Raw genomic sequence first — 17,047 nt, 5'->3', positions numbered from 1 at the left:
CATGTCCCTGTCACTGTGCGCATGTCTCTGTGTCTGTACGCGTGTGTGCCTGCGCGCACGCGTGTGCATGTCCCTGTCACTGCGCGTGTCTGTGAGTCTGTACGCGTGTATGTCTGCATGCACGCATGTGCATGTCTGTCACTGCGCGTGTCTGTGTGTCTGTACGCGTGTCTGCGTGCACGCGTGTGCATGTCTCTGTCACTGCGCGTGTCTGTACGCGTGTGTGTGCGTGTGCGCGTCTCTGTCACTGCGCATGTCTGTACGCGTGTGTCTGTGTGTGCATGTGCGTGTCTGTCACTGCACGTGTCTGTACACGTGTGTCTGCGTGTGTGTCTGCGTGTGTGCGTGTCTCTGTCACTGCGCGTGTCTGTACACGTGTGTCTGCGTGTGTGTCTGCGTGTGTGCGTGTGCATGTCTCTGTCACTGCGCATGTCTGTACGCGTGTGTCTGTGTGTGTGCGTGTGCATGTCTCTCACTGCGCGTGTCTGTACGCGTGTGTCTGTGCGTGTGCATGTCTGTCTCTGCGCGTGTGTCTGTGTGTCTGTACGCGTGTGTGTGCGTGCGCGTGTGCATGTCTGTCACTGCGCGTCTGTACGCGTGTGTCTGCGTGTGTGCGTGCGCGTGTGCATGTCTCTGTCACTGCGCGTGTGTGTGTGTGCGTGTGCATGTCTGTCACTGCGCGTGTCTGTACGCGTGTGTCTGCGTGTGTGCGTGTGCACGTCTCTCACTGCGCGTGTCTGTACGCGTGTGTCTGCGTGTGTGCGTGTGCACGTCTCTCACTGCGCGTGTCTGTACGCGTGTGTCTGCGTGTGTGCGTGTGCATGTCTCTGTCACTGAGCGTGTGTCTGCGTGTGTGCGTGTGCGAGTCTCTGTCACTGTGCGTGTCTACGCGCGCGTGTGTGTCTGCGTGTGTGCATGTGCATGTCTCTGTCACTGAGCGTGTGTGTCTGCGTGTGTGCGTGTGCATGTCTCTGTCACTGCGCGTGTCTGTACGCGTGTGTGCGTGTGCGCGTCTGTCACTGCGCATGTCTGTACGCGTGTGTCTGTGTGTGCGTGTGCATGTCTGTCACTGCACGCGTCTGTACGCGTGTGTCTGTGTGTGCGTGTGCATGTCTGTCACTGCACGCGTCTGTACGCGTGTGTCTGCGTGTGTGTCTGCGTGTGTGCACGTCTCTGTCACTGCGCGTGTCTGCACACGTGTGTCTGCGTGTGTGTCTGCGTGTGTGCGTGTGCATGTCTGTCACTGCGCATGTCTGTACACATGTGTCTGTGTGTGTGCCTGTGCGTGTGCATGTCTGTCACTGCACGCGTCTGTACACGTGTGTCTGCGTGTGTGCGCATCTCTGTCACTGCGCGTGTCTGTACACGTGTGTCTGCGTGTGTGTCTGCGTGTGTGCGTGTGCATGTCTCTCACTGCGCGTGTCTGTACGCGTGTGTGTGCGTGTGCATGTCTGTCACTGCGTGTGTGTCTGTACGCGTGTGCATGTCTCTGTCACTGCACGCGTCCATGTGTCTGAGCGCGTGTCTGCGTGTGAATTGTCCTGGCGCCAGCCCTGCTGTGTTCCAGGCCCTGGGGGAGGGCGCCACCATGTGGTCAGAGGGGGAAGTTGCAGGAGGGTCCAGCTGGCAGCATGGAGGCCCCCCCCCAGGGACCCCAGAGCGGAGGGGATACCCCAGGCCTGGTGCTCTGCCTAGAGGCAGGGCTGGGGCCCAGGAGACGCCCCTGCTCCTGGCTCTGGGCCCTGGCTCCGCAGGATTCCCCCCCCCCCGCCCCCCCCGCCAGGCCTGGGGAGCCGGAGGCTGGGGGCGAGCGCTGCCGGAGCCGCGGCTGCCCTCTGGTGCCTGGAATGTGTCTGCTTCCTGCAGGAGCCAGGGCCTGGGGGCAGGGAGACGGCCCAGGCCTGGCGTGGGGCCCGTGGCAGGGACGGCTCCGCCTGAGCCCCCCCACCCCCCACCGGCGCTGTGTCTGGGCTGGCTCCCATGGGGAGGGTGCGGGGGGTCCCGGGGCCCCTGGCTCTCTGTGAGCCAGACGGGCTCCGTGATGGGCCTGGCTCGGCCCCAGAGCCCAGCCCTCGCTCCCTCGCTCTCTGCCGGGGGTGCTCCCGTGGGGCGGGGGAGCCCGGCTTGAGCTGAGCTGGTGGTTTCCTGCTCAGGGGTCTCGTGGTTTGCAGCCCCCAGCCAGGACTCCCCAACCCCCGCCCGAGTCTGCGCGGCCCGGAGCCGGCTGGAGATCCCCAGTGACCTCCCGGTTCCCGGCTTCCCACGCCTTCCTGCGGCCGGGCTGGGGAGGGCGGCCCAGCTGCGGGGGCAGGAAAGCGGCTGGTTGCCATCAGCCCCAGACCCGGCCGGGTCCCACAGCCCAGGGCAGGCGCCGGGGAGGCATCGGCAAAGAGCCGAGCCGGAGACCCCAGGGCCAGGACGCGCCCTGGTCCCCCGCCCAGCTCGGCCAGGGGGGCGCCCCCTTCCCCAGGGCACCAGTGACAGGACCTGCATCCCCAGCCCGGGGCAGCCGGGGACCGGCGGGGGCCTGCTGCTCCCGTGGGCTGGTGGCTGCTTGCGGAGCCAGGAAGCCCTGAGATCTGTCCAGCCCTGGCCGGCGCCCTCCCATGTGGCTGCCAGTTCCTGGCTGTCCGGAGCGTTATCTCCCCTGAACATCACTTCCGTGCTGCCTTCCTGGCTGCTGCGGCGCCGGGAGCCATTGGCCACTGGGCCCGGGGGTGGGGCTCTCCCCCGGCACAGGCTCCCGAGCGCACTGGGACGGGGCAGCCGTGCTCACCCAGCCCGGCTCTCTCTGGGCTCCCCATGGTGAGTAGGGGCCCTGGGCTGGGGGGCTCCTGGCTGCCCTGGGGGGTGCCAGGCCCAGTGGGAGGGGAGGGGGCCCTGCTGTGCGGCTCGTCTCGCTGGAGGGGGTGACGCCTGCCAGATCCGTGGGCGTTGCCCAGGTCCCCTGGCATCTGCCCCTCGGCCCCAGCGCTGCCCACCCCGTGGGGTTCAGGGGCCCTGCTTAGCGCCCCCACGGAGCGTCCGCCTCCTGGGACTCCCATGCCAAGCACCCGGCCCTGCCGGTGCCCCTCAGCCCCTGCCAGCCCCTCCGGTGCCCTGACCCCCAGGCCCTGCTAACTGCCCTGTTTCGCCAGAGCCCAGCCCTGCCTCCCACAGCAAGGCCTCTGGGATCGCGGCTGGCCCCCGAGGGCAGTGCCAGGGCAGTGCCAGGTGCCAGAGGGGCTGTGCTCCGTGCCAGTGAACGGGGCGGGTCAGGGCCCAGCCCCTGCACTGCGGCTAGGTCCTGTGGGCGCGGTGCCCTCCCCCCGAGCCAGGGCTGAGATGCTGGGCTCCTGTCCCCTGGGGCACTAAGTCCCCGGAGCACTGGAAGGCCCTGCCGTGCCCATTGCCCGGTGCCCTGCCCCCGCCCCGGCTCCGGAGCCAGGGGGCCACTGGGTCGGAGCGCTCTCGGGCAGGCTGCGGGGAGGCTACAGGTTTCCACCTGGCTGGAAAGTTGGGGCCGCGAGGGGCTGGGCACCGCCCCGACGAGCTCCATCTCTGGCTGCGCCTGACCAGTCCCCTGGGGTCAGGACACCCCGAGAACTGGGCTCCCTGGCTCCAGCTCGTTGCCCGGCTGGGGGACGCCCGAGCCTGGCCGCTGGGCTTCCCGGGCGTCTCCAGCCCGCCATGGGGGGCCTGCTGGGGACACGTCTCTCCGCAGGGCCGCCCCCTGCGCCCACAAGTCCTGGCGTTACCGCTGTGCTATCGGCGCCGGCCACCGCACGGCTCACCCGGCGCTGGCTGCCTCCCGCCCCCCGCCCGAGAGCCTTGGTGCCAGGCCCAGCCGGCAGAGGGCCAAGGGGCGGCCCAGAGCGGGCTCCCCTGCCCCACGCGCTGGTGGCCTCGTCCGCCTGGCGGAACGTGCCCAGGTGCCAGCGGCTCCCCCTTGGCTGAGGGGCGGGATGGGGCAGGTGCCCCGGTGTCTCTCTGTCCTGCTCAGGGCGCCTCCCTGCGGGCCGGGCCGGGCAGCCTCAGGAAGTGAGCTCAGCCCGGTTTCCTCTCCGTGTCAGCCCTGTGCTGCTCTTGGCAGGAGGAACGTGCCCGTCATCCGGCCCCACTCCTGGCACCTGGCCAAGCTCTCCGAGGTCCGGACGGAGGCTGCCACCATGCACTGTGCTTCCGACGCCTTCAGCTTGTCCTGGCACTCGGGATGTGACGCCAGGTGAGCCCCCAGGTGTCCTGAGCCAGCTGCCCCCGGCCCTGGGGCCCGGCTCTGGGTCGCCTCTTCTGCTGGGCCAGCCGGGCATCGGCAACTCGCTGGCTGAGGCTGGTTTTGAGTCTCGGCCCTGCCGAGGGCAGAGGTCAGGCCGCTCCCCCGGTGCAGGTCCCGGCTGGTCTCTTCGCCTTAGTGCCCCGTGCCCGGCCCCAGTGCCCGTTGCCTGCCTCTCCGGAGTGCCTCAGCCTGGAATTCCCCCCCTGGGCTGGGCCGTCTTGGAGCTCAGCGCGCTCTCTGCCTAGCTGGCTACTGCCCTGCCCCCCGGGGTCCCGTTGGCGCTGCCGCAGGGGTCCCATGGCCAGCTCGCGGCCTTCCCCAGCTCTGGTTTCCTCTGCCGCGCTCCAGCGCCCGAGCAGGAAGGGTGGGGCCCAGGGCCGGCTGCGCGGGCAGCACGGAGCTGACGAATTCCTGCTCTTGGCCGAGTGGGGCTGCAGATGCCAGATCGTCCCAGCGCAGGGGACGGGCGAGGGCGCTGCGGGCCCCCCCCCCCCGTCACCTCTGAGCAGGAGCCAGTGGAGCTGGGCCCAGCAGATCACCCCCGTGGGGAGCAGCTCCGGGCTCCGCCCGCCCTGGGGCAGGGCAGGCAGGAGGCCCCATGGGGGAGGGGGCGAGTCCGTCCTGCCCAGGCCAGGGGAGCTGCCCGGGAGCGTGCCTGGCCTGGGCGGGGCTGGAGGGGGCCGCTCACGCGTCCGTGTCTCTCCCAGCGAGCTGTCCCTGCAGTGGGCCCAGCTGTCCCGCCACTGCAGCACGGAGAAGAGCAGCTCCATCGGCAGCATGGAGAGCCTGGACCCCCCGGGGCAGACCTACTACGAGGGCAGCCTCTCGCCCGCGGAGCACGGCACGGACCCCGACAAGCGGGACTCCGCCTACAGCTCCTTCTCCGCGAGCTCCAACGCCTCGGACTGCGCCCTGTCCCTGCGCCCCGAGGAGGCCTCCTCCACTGACTCCATCCTGCAGGGCCTGAGCCCCGGCCGTGCCCCCGACGGGCGCTACCTGCACACGGGCAGCGAGGGGGCTGGAGGCGCCCACCCGGCCCCCACCTCCCGGCCGTCCTCCTGCCCCCAGGAGAGCAGCCTGCCGGGCGCTGCGCCCCAGCCCCCCGTGCGGAGGGACAGCCTCCGGGCCTCCAACCCGCCGCCAGCTGGCACCGAGAGACGCCGGGCCTCCGCCCCCGCCGCCACCCTGCACCTCCCGGGCAGGCAGAGCTCGGACGCCCCGCCGGGCCCGCTAGCCACGGAGCCCGAGGCCGGGGCGGGCCTGTCCGCCGACCAGTACTACATGCTGAGCTCCCACCCGGACAGGCGCCAGCCCAGCTCGCAGCAGCTGCCGGGGGAGAGCCCGGAGCATCCCCAGGGGGCAGAGCCAGCTGCCGCCAGGGACCCAGCCCCGTCTCCGTGGAAGGGGCCCCGGCACAGTGCCCCCGAGCAGCTGCTGGCCTCCCAGCTGCGCTCCCTGACGGTGGCCACAGGCAGCAGCTGCTGGGACGCCCAGCCCCAGGAGGGGCACCAGTGGACCGTGAGCCCGCTGCACCTGGAGCAGCCGGGCCCCGGCCAGCGGGCAGGGGACGCCGAGGAGCAGCTGTGCAGGGAGCCGGCCGGGGGCCCGGAGCAGCCCAAGGACAGCGCCGCGCAAGGCCAGCGCTCTCCCGGCCAGGCCCACAGCCAGGGGCCGTACGGGTGTCGCCCAGAGCTGGAGAAACCCTGCGGCTCCCCCGGCGAGCCAGGCCCGCCTCCCCCGGGCAGCTCTGCGGAGCCTGGAGAGAGCCGGCCCGGGGCCAGGCCGTCGGGCCCCTCCCACCGGCGCCCCGCCCAGCTGCGGCGCCGGAGCGAGCGCTTCGCCACCAACCTGCGCAACGAGATCCAGCGGCGCAAGGCCCAGCTGCAACGGAGCAAGGGCCCAGCTGCAGCGGAGCCGGTGGAGGAGACCGAGGAGCCGGGCGAGAGCCCCCCCGCCCCACCACAGGCCAGGCTGCCCTGCCCCAGGGACAGGAACTCGGTCGGCCCTGCACGAGCCCCGGCGCCGGCTGGGGAGCCTGGCCGGAGCCTTGGCCACCCAGTGGACAGGAGCGCCCCAGCCCCGCAGCCTGCTGCCTCCGAACCCATCGCCCCTGCCCCGGCCGGGGAGAAGCCGCGGGCCCAGGCGGGAGGGGGCCGGTGGCGCTGGTCCCCGGAGCACAAGCTGCAGCGGGCTCCAAGCCCAGGGGAGGCGCCCAGCTCCCCGCTCCGCCTGCCGGAGGACACCGTCCTGCTGCCCTTCGCCGACCGCAGGAAGTTCTTTGAGGAGACCAGCAGGTGCGGGGCCCGGCACAGCAAGGCCCCCGGCTGCCGGGCGAAGGCCGCCGAGCCACACGCCTTCCAGCCCCTGGGCACCGAGTGCCGGGACCTGCGGCGCCGCTCCGTGGACCAGGCCTACGCGCCCCTGTCGCCCGGGCGGCAGAGCCTCCTCGCCTACCCCGAGTGCTGCCTGGAGCTGCCCGTGTGCTGCGCCGGGATCCCGCGGCACAGCGACGTGGCGTGTCGGCGGCCCTTTGCCCGGGCCTGCGCCGGGCCGGGCGCGGTGCTCGTGGAGCCCTGCCTCTACTGCTCCGGCGCCGTGTGCCCCGCGCTGCTGCAGCCCAGCCGCCACGGCTACCGCTGCCACCCCCACCCCTGGGCGCCGCCGTGCGGGGACTGCTGCTGCCCCGCGCCCCACCCCGCCCGGGAGCAGAGCGAGCCCTGGCCGGCGAGGAAGGCCCCGCTGCCGGTAAGAGACCTCCCTGCAAGCCGTGCCAGGTGGGCCTGTCGCGGGGGGGCATCTGTCCGTCTGTCTGTCCTAGGGATGGGGAGCCAGCCTCTGCCTCTCACCCCCCACCCGAGCCCTGTGAACCTGGCCGTCCACTGGCAGCAGGAGCCTCAGCCCCCCAGGCTGTCCTACGCTGGGGAGGGGGTGGCTGGGTTCGGTCTCCCGTGGGACCTGGGGGTGCCGTGGCTGTGTCCATCCAGCACGTGCCTGCCGGCGGCGCCGGTCCAGCCAATCAGCGCCCTCCCCGGGCAGGCTCTGGCATCCTGGCCTGGGCATGTCTCTGGTGCCGCCGGCTCCATCACCCTCAGCTGTGACGTGAGCCGGCGCCAGCTCCGGGCCGGGGGAGCTTCCCCTGCAGCCCAGCCCCTGGGCGCGTGGCCGCGGGAGCAGGCTTGTGGTTCTGCCCATCGGGGTGGGGGCTCGGCTGGCTGCCAGGCCCATGTGTCTCCTTGCTGAGACTTTGCCCTCCTGCTGGGGTCTGGCCACGGGGCTGTGAGCTGCCCCCGTCCTGCGCCCGCGAGCGGGGGCGGGGCTGGAGAGCGGGGCGCCCTGGCCATCTCACTCCCGATTCTCCTTTGCAGGAATTTCCTCTGGCCGAGTGGGAACCGGGACTGAGAAACAGGAAGGGCCAGTCAATGAGGTAAGGGCTGGCGGGAGGGCATGCAGGGTGGCAGGGCCGGCTGGGGACAATGCAGGGTATCCGGGCCAGTGAGGGAGGACACGGGGTGGCAGGGCCGACTGGTGCGGGCGGAGCCAGGGGAGGAGGAGGCGGGGTGGCAGGGCCGGCTGGTGCAGGCGGGGCGGGGCCAGGGGAGGAGGACGCGGGGTGGCAGGGCCGGCTGGTGCGGGCGGGGCCAGTGGAGGAGGAGGCGGGGTGGCAGGGCCGGCTGGTGGGGGCGGGGCCAGTGGAGGAGGAGGCGGGGTGGCAGGGCCGGCTGGCGCGGGCGGGGCGGGGCCAGTGGAGGAGGAGGCGGGGTGGCGGGGCCGGCTGTGCAGGCGGGGCGGGGCCAGTGGAGGAGGATGTGGGGTGGCAGGGCTGGCTGGCGCGGGCGGGGCCGGGCCAGTGGAGGAGGACGCGGGGTGGCGGGGCCGGCTGGTGCGGGCGGGGCGGGGCCAGTGGAGGAGGAGGCGGGGTGGCAGGGCCGGCTGGTGCGGGCGGGGCCAGTGGAGGAGGAGGCGGGGTGGCAGGGCCGGCTGGTGGGGGCGGGGCCAGTGGAGGAGGAGGCGGGGTGGCAGGGCCGGCTGGCGCGGGCGGGGCGGGGCCAGTGGAGGAGGAGGCGGGGTGGCAGGGCCGGCTGGTGCGGGCGGGGCGGGGCCAGGGGAGGACGACGCGGGGTGGCGGGGCCGGCTGGTGCGGGCGGGGCGGGGCCAGTGGAGGAGGAGGCGGGGTGGCAGGGCCGGCTGGCGCGGGCGGGGCGGGTCCAGGGGAGGAGGACGCGGGGTGGCAGGGCCGGCTGGTGCGGGCGGGGCGGGGCCAGTGGAGGAGGACGCGGGGTGGCGGGGCCGGCTGGTGCGGGCGGGGCCAGTGGAGGAGGACGCGGGGTGGCGGGGCCAGGGGAGGAGGAGGCAGGGGGGCAGGGCTGGCTGGTGGGGGCTGGGCCAGTGGAGGAGGAGGCGGGGTGGCAGGGCCGGCTGGTGCGGGCGGGGCCAGTGGAGGAGGAGGCGGGGTGGCAGGGCCGGCTGGTGGGGGCGGGGCCAGTGGAGGAGGAGGCGGGGTGGCAGGGCCGGCTGGCGCGGGCGGGGCGGGGCCAGTGGAGGAGGAGGCGGGGTGGCGGGGCCGGCTGTGCAGGCGGGGCGGGGCCAGTGGAGGAGGATGTGGGGTGGCAGGGCTGGCTGGCGCGGGCGGGGCCGGGCCAGTGGAGGAGGACGCGGGGTGGCGGGGCCGGCTGGTGCGGGCGGGGCGGGGCCAGTGGAGGAGGAGGCGGGGTGGCAGGGCCGGCTGGTGCGGGCGGGGCCAGTGGAGGAGGAGGCGGGGTGGCAGGGCCAGCTGGTGGGGGCGGGGCCAGTGGAGGAGGAGGCGGGGTGGCAGGGCCGGCTGGTGGGGGCGGGGCCAGTGGAGGAGGAGGCGGGGTGGCAGGGCTGGCTGGTGGGGGCGGGGCCAGTGGAGGAGGAGGCGGGGTGGCAGGGCCGGCTGGTGGGGGCGGGGCAGGAAGCAGGTTGGGACTGAATGGGTTTTGGGGCGCCTGCCCCCCGTTTTTCCCCAGCGAGCTGGCGCACTGTGAAATTGGCTTCCCACGGGAGGGCCTGTTCCGGCCCGGCTCGGAGAGCTCGGAGCTGGCGTGGGCCCCGTACCGGGCCACGTCCTCCCACGACCTGTCCTGGGACTGCGAGCAGCCTGCGCCAGAGAGCCCCAGCGAGCTGCTCCACCGCCCGCTGCGGGGCCGGGCCTTCTCCGAGAGCCACCTCAGCTCGGAGCCGCCTGGCACCCGGGGCTGGGAGACGAGAGACGCCCCCTTGGCTGAACTGGCCGAGCCCCGCTCCACGCCCCCGCGGCCAGCCAGGAAGAAGGGGCCGCCCCGGCCCCCGCCCCCCAACTGGGAGAAGTACAGGACTCGCCGGGCCTCCCAGCACCGCCTGTACCCGCTGGAGCCCGCCGGGCCCGGCTCCGCCCTGCTGGCAGTGCCCCTGGAGCAGCCGCGCCCCGCGGGCGGCTGCGTGGAGACGGCCCGGCAGCGCTCCCGCAGCCTTCCCCTGGACAAGCCCCCTGCGGCTGCGGCCCAGCCCGGGCCCATCTCCCAGCCCCCAACGCTTGGCACCCTCCCGCAGGAGTCCCCGGGCCCCGGGCCCTTGCCGGACCTCTGCTACAGCCCTGGCTCGCTGCAGGAGCCCTCGGCGCTGGACACCAGCCCCTGGGATGCACCCAGGCAAGTACCCCGTGCCCCACGGCGCTGTGCATGGCCTCCCCCCGCTGCCCCCCACCTACCCTCCCCTGCTGCCCCCCACCTACCCTCCCCTGCTGCCCCCCACCTACCTTCCCCTGCTGCTCCCCTCCCCCCGTGGCGGGTGCACATCTCTGCTCCTCCCCCGCTGCCCCCCTCCCCCCGTGGCGGGTGCACATCTCTGCCCCTCCCCTGCTGCCCCCCACCTACCCTCCCCTGCTGCCCCCCTCCCCCCGTGGCGGGTGCTCATCTCTGCCCCTCCCCTGCTGCCCCCCACCTACCCTCCCCTGCTGCTCCCCTCCCCCTGTGGCGGGTGCACATCTCTGCTCCTCCCCCGCTGCCCCCCTCCCCCCGTGGCGGGTGCACATCTCTGCTCCTCCCCCGCTGCCCCCCTCCCCCCGTGGCGGGTGCTCATCTCTGCCCCTCCCCTGCTGCCCCCCACCTACCCTCCCCTGCTGCTCCCCTCCCCCTGTGGCGGGTGCACATCTCTGCTCCTCCCCCGCTGCCCCCCTCCCCCTGTGGCGGGTGCACATCTCTGCTCCTCCCCCGCTGCCCCCCTCCCCCCGTGGCGGGTGCACATCTCTGCTCCTCCCCCGCTGCCCCCCTCCCCCCGTGGCGGGTGCACATCTGCCTCCCCATTGCCCCCTCGCCCCATGCAGCTCAAGGGCTGAGCTCAGCACCCCATGCCCTGCGGTGTGGGCATTAGGCCTGGCCATGGGCCGATTGCCAGGCTGGTGCCCCAGCGCCAGAGGTGAGTGACTGAGGCGTGGCCCCCCTCAGCCAGCCCGTTCGTTCTCATGCCCCTTACCATGGCCAAGGGGGGCTCTCTGGGTGCCTCGGCCGGCGGGTCCTTGGCCTGTGGCCCATCCTGGCTTGCGAGACACCGGAGCAAAGGGCTGGTCACCAGGCTGCCGGTGTCGGGCGGGGGGCCGTGCCCCGGGGCTTTTCCTCGCTAGGTGTGCCGGGCTGGGCCGGGTCTGGGCACCGCTGAGGGCAAATTGCTCAAACTCGGGGCTCCTCACACCCCTGGCTGGTGGCCCTTCCCAAATGGGCCCCAGACCAGCCGCACCGAGTGTTTCAGCTGCCAGCCTGGCCAGCCAGAAGCCTCACGAGCAAAACCCCTCGGACACCCCAGCTCTCCCTGTGCCCCAATCAGTCCCAGGCCTGCACACAGGTGAGGGGTTATAGGACCCATCTCACCTCCCCCCAACGGGTTCTGTCCGGTCCCAAGAAACCAGCCACAGGTCCCAGGTCAATTTACACTCTGGATCTCAAGCCCACGCTGAGCCAACCCTTAGAATCTACAATCTAAAGGTTTAATACTAAAAAGAAGAAAAGCCTGAGAGTGAGGTTGTTAAAGTACAGTACGTTACATGCATCGAATCCCCCAGTTCTCGAGGCAGGCTCTAGCAGAGATGTTACAGCTGCTGGCTTAGAAGTCTCTGGTTACATCCTATGTCAGGATGGGTCCACGGTTCTTCCTGGCTCGTGGTTCCTTGCAGTGCTGCCTCTGGGATCAAGAGCTGAGCTGAAGACCAAAACGGAGGAGGGTGCCACACGGCACTTATATACCTCTCCTGGCATCTTCTTGGCTGCAGCAGGTCACCTGGCCCGTGGCCTATCCCTGTGTCCCCGGCTGGTAGCCCTTAGGTATCAGTCACATTCTTGAGATGTGTATTGGCCCCTAGAGACTCGTTGTCTCCTTGCTAATTAGCAGGGCTCGACAGATAATAGTCTATACTCGCCCGTGGCGAGTAGATTGTAACGTGGAAGAGCCGGGTTCGGGCGATCAGCGCATGCAGAGATCACTGGACAGCGCGGCTGGTGAGCGGGGCTCGCCACGGTTTGGCAAGCCCTGCTAATTAGCATAACCATAGGCTGAGCTTTTTTTGCAGAGTACATGTTTCTAGCTCCACACACAGTTATTATACAAGTACATGACTAGCACACACAGAATCAGTAGAAGACAAGCTTTCATCTGACACCTCACATGGCCCCCTTAGTATACACTTTTGGGGCAAACACCCCCCCACCCCGGGTGCAGCAGTTATCTGGCTGCTCCCCTTAAAATCCAGTAACATGACACTAAGTTGGTACTTTCACGGAGCGTGGCCCTCTCTGTCTCTGGGAGGTTTCCGGGGCTCTGAGTCTTGGGATCAAAGGGGGCAGGTCTTGGACCTGTTTAGCTTTGAGGTCTCTTCTCCCAAGTGTGTGTTGGACATATGAGTCCAAGGAGCTATTTAACTAAAATTCCTGCAAGGAGCATTGTGCGAAATGTCCCTGGGGGCCAGCGGAGAGAGCGGGGACCAGACCGAATGCTTCCTTGCCTCCCCCCCCGCAGCCTGAACCCTGTGAGAGCCAGGTGGGGTGCAACACACGGGGGGGGCTCCAGCTCCCGGAGTGGGGGGGGGGTCTCCGCAGCCCAGGCTGGGGAGCTCTGGGCTCTGTCACACTGCAGGCGCCTCCCACTCACCCCTCTCCCCTGGGGTTGTGCTTCCAGACCAGTCAGGTCCACAGAGGAGGCGAAGGCGACGCCGCGGTGGGATACGGGCAAGTCTGTAAAGGACGAGCAATACCAAGTGATCAGCTGGGGCCAGGAGCGCCCCCGGCCCAGCCCCCCCCGCCTGGGTGAGTGGTACTTCCCTGTGAGTTCCCGTGGCCCGGGCCACGTGACGGACGTGCCCGCTCACTCGCTGCCTCCTGCTGCAGCCCCCAAGGAGGCGGAGTTGGCCCAGGAGAATGCCGAGGTGGAGAGCTGCCGGCTGGGCAGGCCCTCGCCCTGCCGCAGGACCTCGGAGGAGCTGCTGCGGGACGTGGCGGGGCGGGACCGCTCCCTGGCTGGCGTGCTGAGCCCGGCCGCTCGCATGGTGACGGCCGCCGAGGTCATGGGCGAGCTCTTCTCGGCAGGGCACCGCCACTCCTGGAGGGACCTCTACCAGCAGGACTGGCGGCCCGAGAAGCAGAGCGAGGCGGAGGCTCAGGAAAGGTAGGAGGCGTCTGAGGCATCCCTGGGCGGGGCCTGGTCTGTAAGTAGCTTGTGGGTGCTAATGCCTTAGGGAGCGTCCCGCGTTCCTTCAGAGCGGCTGCAGGCCCCGAGCGATCTCAGCGTCTTCCCACCCGCTGGGCCCCTTTCTGTGTCCAGCAGGGAGTGGGGGGGTCGCCCCTGCCCCATCACAGGGCTGGGGTGCTCCCTTGTGCCCTGGGGGCAGCTGCTCTGGGACACCCAGTGGGGTGCCAATGGCATGGGGTGCTCCAGGAATGGGGGGCAGTGAATTTCATACCCGCACCCATGGCATAGGAGCTGGGCGGGGAGGGGTGCGGGGTCTGGGCGCAGGAGGAGCTGGGGTGGGGGGTCTGGGTGCAGCAGGGGCTGGGGGGGATGGGGGAGGAAGGCCAGGCCCGGGGGCAGCCGGCTCAGGGTTCAAAGAGCCTAGTGGGGTTAGGCACCATGGGCATGGAGGTGCTGGTTCCCCAGGGACCTGGCTTGGTGCATGGGAGCGCGGCTCCGGGTGCCTCACCCCTGTGCCCTGTGTGCAGGGAGGAGTTCCAGCCCCTCTCCCCTCCCCCGGGGGGCGCCGTCAGCCCCCCCTGCTACGCAGCCTATTACAACACCTCGGCGGGCAAGGCGGAGCTGCTCAACAAGATGGCGGAGCTGCCGGAGGCGGCGGAGGGGGCCTCCGAGGAGGAGGAGGTGGATCACGAACTAGCGCAGAAGAAGGTAAAGTGGGGCAGACACTATGGGGATTGTGGCCTGCCTCTAGGGCCTGATATTGCCAGGGGGAGAACCTAGGAGTCCGGGCTCCTAGCCTCCCCCCCATCCCCACTCTAACCACTAGCCCCCACATCCCTCCCAGAGTCGCTCCAGAACCCGGGTGTCTGGGCTCCCAAACTCCCCCTTGCTCTAACCACTAGCCCCCACATCCCTCCCAGAGCCCCGCCAGAACCCGGGTGTCTGGGCTCCCAAACTCCCCCTTGCTCTAACCACTAGTCCCCACATCCCTCCCAGAGCCCCGCCAGAACCCGGGTGTCTGGGCTCCCAAACTCCCCCTTGCTCTAACCACTAGCCCCCACATCCCTCCCAGAGCCCCGCCAGAACCCGGGTGTCCGGACTCCCAGCCCGCCCCGTGCTGAGCGCGGAGCGGCTGTGAGCCTGGCTCTCCCCTCGGCAGGCCCAGCTCATCGAGAGCATCAGCCGGAAGCTGGGGGTGCTGCGGGAGGCGCAGCGGGGCCTGCAGGAGGACGTTGCTGCCAACGCAGCCCTGGGCGAGGAGGTGGAGGACCAGGTGAAGGGCGTCTGCAAGCCCAGCGAGTTCGACAAGTTCCGCCTCTTCCTCGGCGACCTGGACAAGGTGGTGAACCTGCTGCTGTCGCTGTCGGGGCGCCTGGCCCGCGTGGAGAACGCCCTCAACGGCCTGGGCCCCGAGGCCTGCCCGGCCGAGAAGGTAGGCTCCGGCTCTGCTCCCGCGCCGGGCCCCGCCGGCTGGCCAGGGCGCCCACGCCAGGCTAAGCTGGGCCGTGTGCTGGGCCGTCAGCCCGGCTGGGGGAGGCGAGAAACCCAGGCCCCGGGCCCAGACGGCCACTGCCCGCCCCATGCCCCTCCCGCCCACTCGGCTCTCTGCTCCCACAGCTGGCTCTGCTGGAGAAGAAGCGGCAGCTGGCGGCGCAGCTGGAGGACGCCAAGGAGCTGAAGGAGCACGTGGACCGGCGGGAGCGGGCCGTCTTCGGCACCGTGGCGCGCTGCCTGCTGCCCGAGCAGCTCCAGGACTACCAGCACTTCGTCAAGATGAAGTCGGCCCTGGTCATCGAGCAGCGGGAGCTGGAGGAGAAGATCAAACTGGGGGAGGAGCAGCTCAGCTGCCTCCGGGAGAGTCTCCTGCTCGGCGCCCGAGAGTCGTAGAGCAGCCCTGCCCCCCGGGCGCTCCCGGCTCCTGCCAGAGGACCTGGGGCAGAGGGCGCGTCCGGCTGCCCACGCGGCCCCCCGGCTCTGGTGCCACCTCCCCGCCGTTCCGGGGAGCCCCTCCAGTGCCTTGCAGCCAGGAGACCCGGCAGGGCGCCGGCTCCAAGGGGGCTCAGCCCTTGGGCGGTTGCCCCATAGGCTGTGCTAGCCGTCGCCTCCAGCACCGTCTGCCATGGGCCAGGCCGGGCAGGGATTCCTGGAGCCGAACTGGAAGCCGGGGGAAACCAAAGGGGATGCGGCTTTCTCCTCCCCGCCCTGGCCAAGTGCTGCAGCCCCTCAGCTGCCCAAAGACCCCGGCGCGGCGCCAGCATGCACCAGTGGCACAGCCAGAGAGGCCTCGCGCCAGCGCCCAGTCCCCTCCGTGTCCCCCCACCGTTATTTATTTGTATTTTCAGTTGCTTTTCTCCCAGGGAGGGGCCCTTAGCCCTGGGGAGCCCCGGCCTGGTCCTCTGGCTGGGGCGTCCTGGGCGAGCAGGCTGCCAACTGCCTGGTCCTTCCTCGCTGTTGGGGGAGCGGCGACTCCGAACCTACCATCCAAGTTAGGGTGCTTTTAGCTGAAACGTTCCCTCCTGCAGCCAGGCCCGGCTCCCTCGCCTGCTTTACCCCCCCCCCGGGGGGCCAGGCCCGGCTCCCTCGCCAGCTTTACACCCCCCCCGGGGGGCCAGGCCCGGCTCCCTCGCCAGCTTTACACCCCCGGGGGGCCAGGCCTGGCTCCCTCGCCAGCTTTACACCCTCTGGCCCTTGGCTGCGGTTGGTTCTAGCGCATGGCGGGCGGGAGGGCTCTGGCCTGGCTCTTGCCTGTGCAGTCCCTGCCTGGGCCTCCCTCTGGCCGGCGGGCATGTGGCCGGCACTGGGAGCTCTGCAGAAACCCGTCCCAGACCCGCCCGTCTGAGCAGCTCAGACACCTGGTGCCAAGCGCCCACCTGCCTTGGCTCCTCGTCCAGGCCAGGAGCCGGAGCCGTGTTGTTTTGCCCGCAGGGCAGCGTTAGGCACCTGCAGCCAGCGGCTCTGCTGGCTTTGGGGCAGGAGGAGGGGCTGGGCCCTGCCCGTCTCTGGCGGAGCTGCAGGCGCCCGTGCCTGGCGCAGGTTGGTGCGGGTGTGCCACTGCTCCCCGTGCCCGGGCAGATCCATCTGCTTCCCCACTCGGCTCTGGGCACTGCCCCCACCCTGCCTGGCCAGGGCGTGTCTGCTGCCCGGTCCGAGCCCAGGGGCTGCAGAGCGAGTTCCTTGTGCTCCGCAGCCCCGGCAGGCGGCCCCGTGGTGCCCCTGGCCTGCTGGCGGCTGTCTCTGTAGCCGCGTCTGGTCCCTTGCCCAGGAGGCAGAGCAGGTGCTGCGCCGGGAACCCAACGCGCCACCTCTGCATGGGCACCGGGCCCTCACGCTGCCAGCCTGCCAACCCTGCGCCATGGTTGGGGGTGGGGGGCTGCCCCCAGAGCCGGCGCCAGAGAGCTGCAGCGCCGTGGGGCTGTCCCGGCGCTCTAGAAGCCCCCGCCGGCCGAGATTCCCGCTCCGGCTCCTGGCTGGCCAGGGTTAATCCTGCCTTCCCCTCGCCCCCCCCCCGGGCACCAGAGGAATGTGCTGGGGCCCTGCCACAGATCCTCAGCCCCAACATCCTCTTCCGCCCCATTGTGTTCGGAACAATAGTCTCCCCCTGCCGGGCTGGGCCTGGCCACGCCTGCGTAAGGCCGGCCAGCTGGGCCACTGCTCTGGAGGATCCCGCCCTGCTCCCTCTGGCGGCCCAGGGACCGTCCCGAGCCACCGGCCTCCCCCGCCCCTGGGAAGGGGCCTGCTGCAGGGAGGGGAGGGGGGATGTTCCCAGAAAAGCAGGGCCCCTCGTGTGAGGCTGGAGTGGGGCAGGCCCTGGGCAGGTGCAGGGGGCACCACTCGCCATGGGCCAGAGACCAGGGCCGAGGCATCTCCACTGGCCACGGCTCTGGGCAGCTGCTGATCGGAGGACGTAGAGCTCAGTGTGTGGGGAGCCCCCAGCTCCCTGCCCCGCTGTATTCCCAGGCCGGGGGCCAGCCAGCTCAGCTGGGACAGGCTGTGTCCCGTGGCCTGTGTGTCCCGTGGCCTGTGCAGGAGGGGCCAAGCCTGCAGTGCACACGGCTTCGTGGGCTCTCTACCCAAGGGGGGCAGGGCCAGCCTGGCACCTCCGCCCTCCTGCTGGGCAGC

General features: G+C 70.9%; 1 protein-coding gene across 5 annotated transcripts in view; it reads left to right on the top strand.

The window, feature by feature from the left end:
• The window catches only part of SHROOM4 (shroom family member 4), a 30,045-nt gene extending 15,089 nt beyond the window's left edge, over window positions 1–14,956 (top strand). For 2 of the 5 annotated variants that reach the window (XM_075941277.1, XM_075941278.1), the window contains exons 3-11: window positions 4,073–4,204; window positions 4,963–7,000; window positions 7,621–7,679; window positions 9,244–9,903; window positions 12,419–12,546; window positions 12,628–12,904; window positions 13,456–13,636; window positions 14,088–14,360; window positions 14,546–14,956. In XM_075941277.1, coding sequence (XP_075797392.1) covers window positions 4,073–4,204; window positions 4,963–7,000; window positions 7,621–7,679; window positions 9,244–9,903; window positions 12,419–12,546; window positions 12,628–12,904; window positions 13,456–13,636; window positions 14,088–14,360; window positions 14,546–14,815 — 4,018 coding nt within the window. In that variant the 3' untranslated portion in view covers window positions 14,816–14,956. Of the gene's footprint in view, window positions 1–1,787; window positions 2,806–4,052; window positions 4,205–4,962; window positions 7,001–7,620; window positions 7,680–9,243; window positions 9,904–12,418; window positions 12,547–12,627; window positions 12,905–13,455; window positions 13,637–14,087; window positions 14,361–14,545 lie in introns of those variants that run through there. The other 3 variants (XM_075941280.1, XM_075941279.1, XM_075941281.1) reach the window with 3 other exon arrangements.
• Window positions 14,957–17,047: the final 2,091 nt, after the last annotated feature.

This window comes from Pelodiscus sinensis, chromosome 13 (genome assembly GCF_049634645.1).
Source record: "Pelodiscus sinensis isolate JC-2024 chromosome 13, ASM4963464v1, whole genome shotgun sequence".
Taxonomy (NCBI): Eukaryota; Metazoa; Chordata; order Testudines; family Trionychidae; genus Pelodiscus; species Pelodiscus sinensis.
Note: the sequence above shows the minus strand (reverse complement) of the source record. Positions and strands in the feature narration are given on the sequence as shown.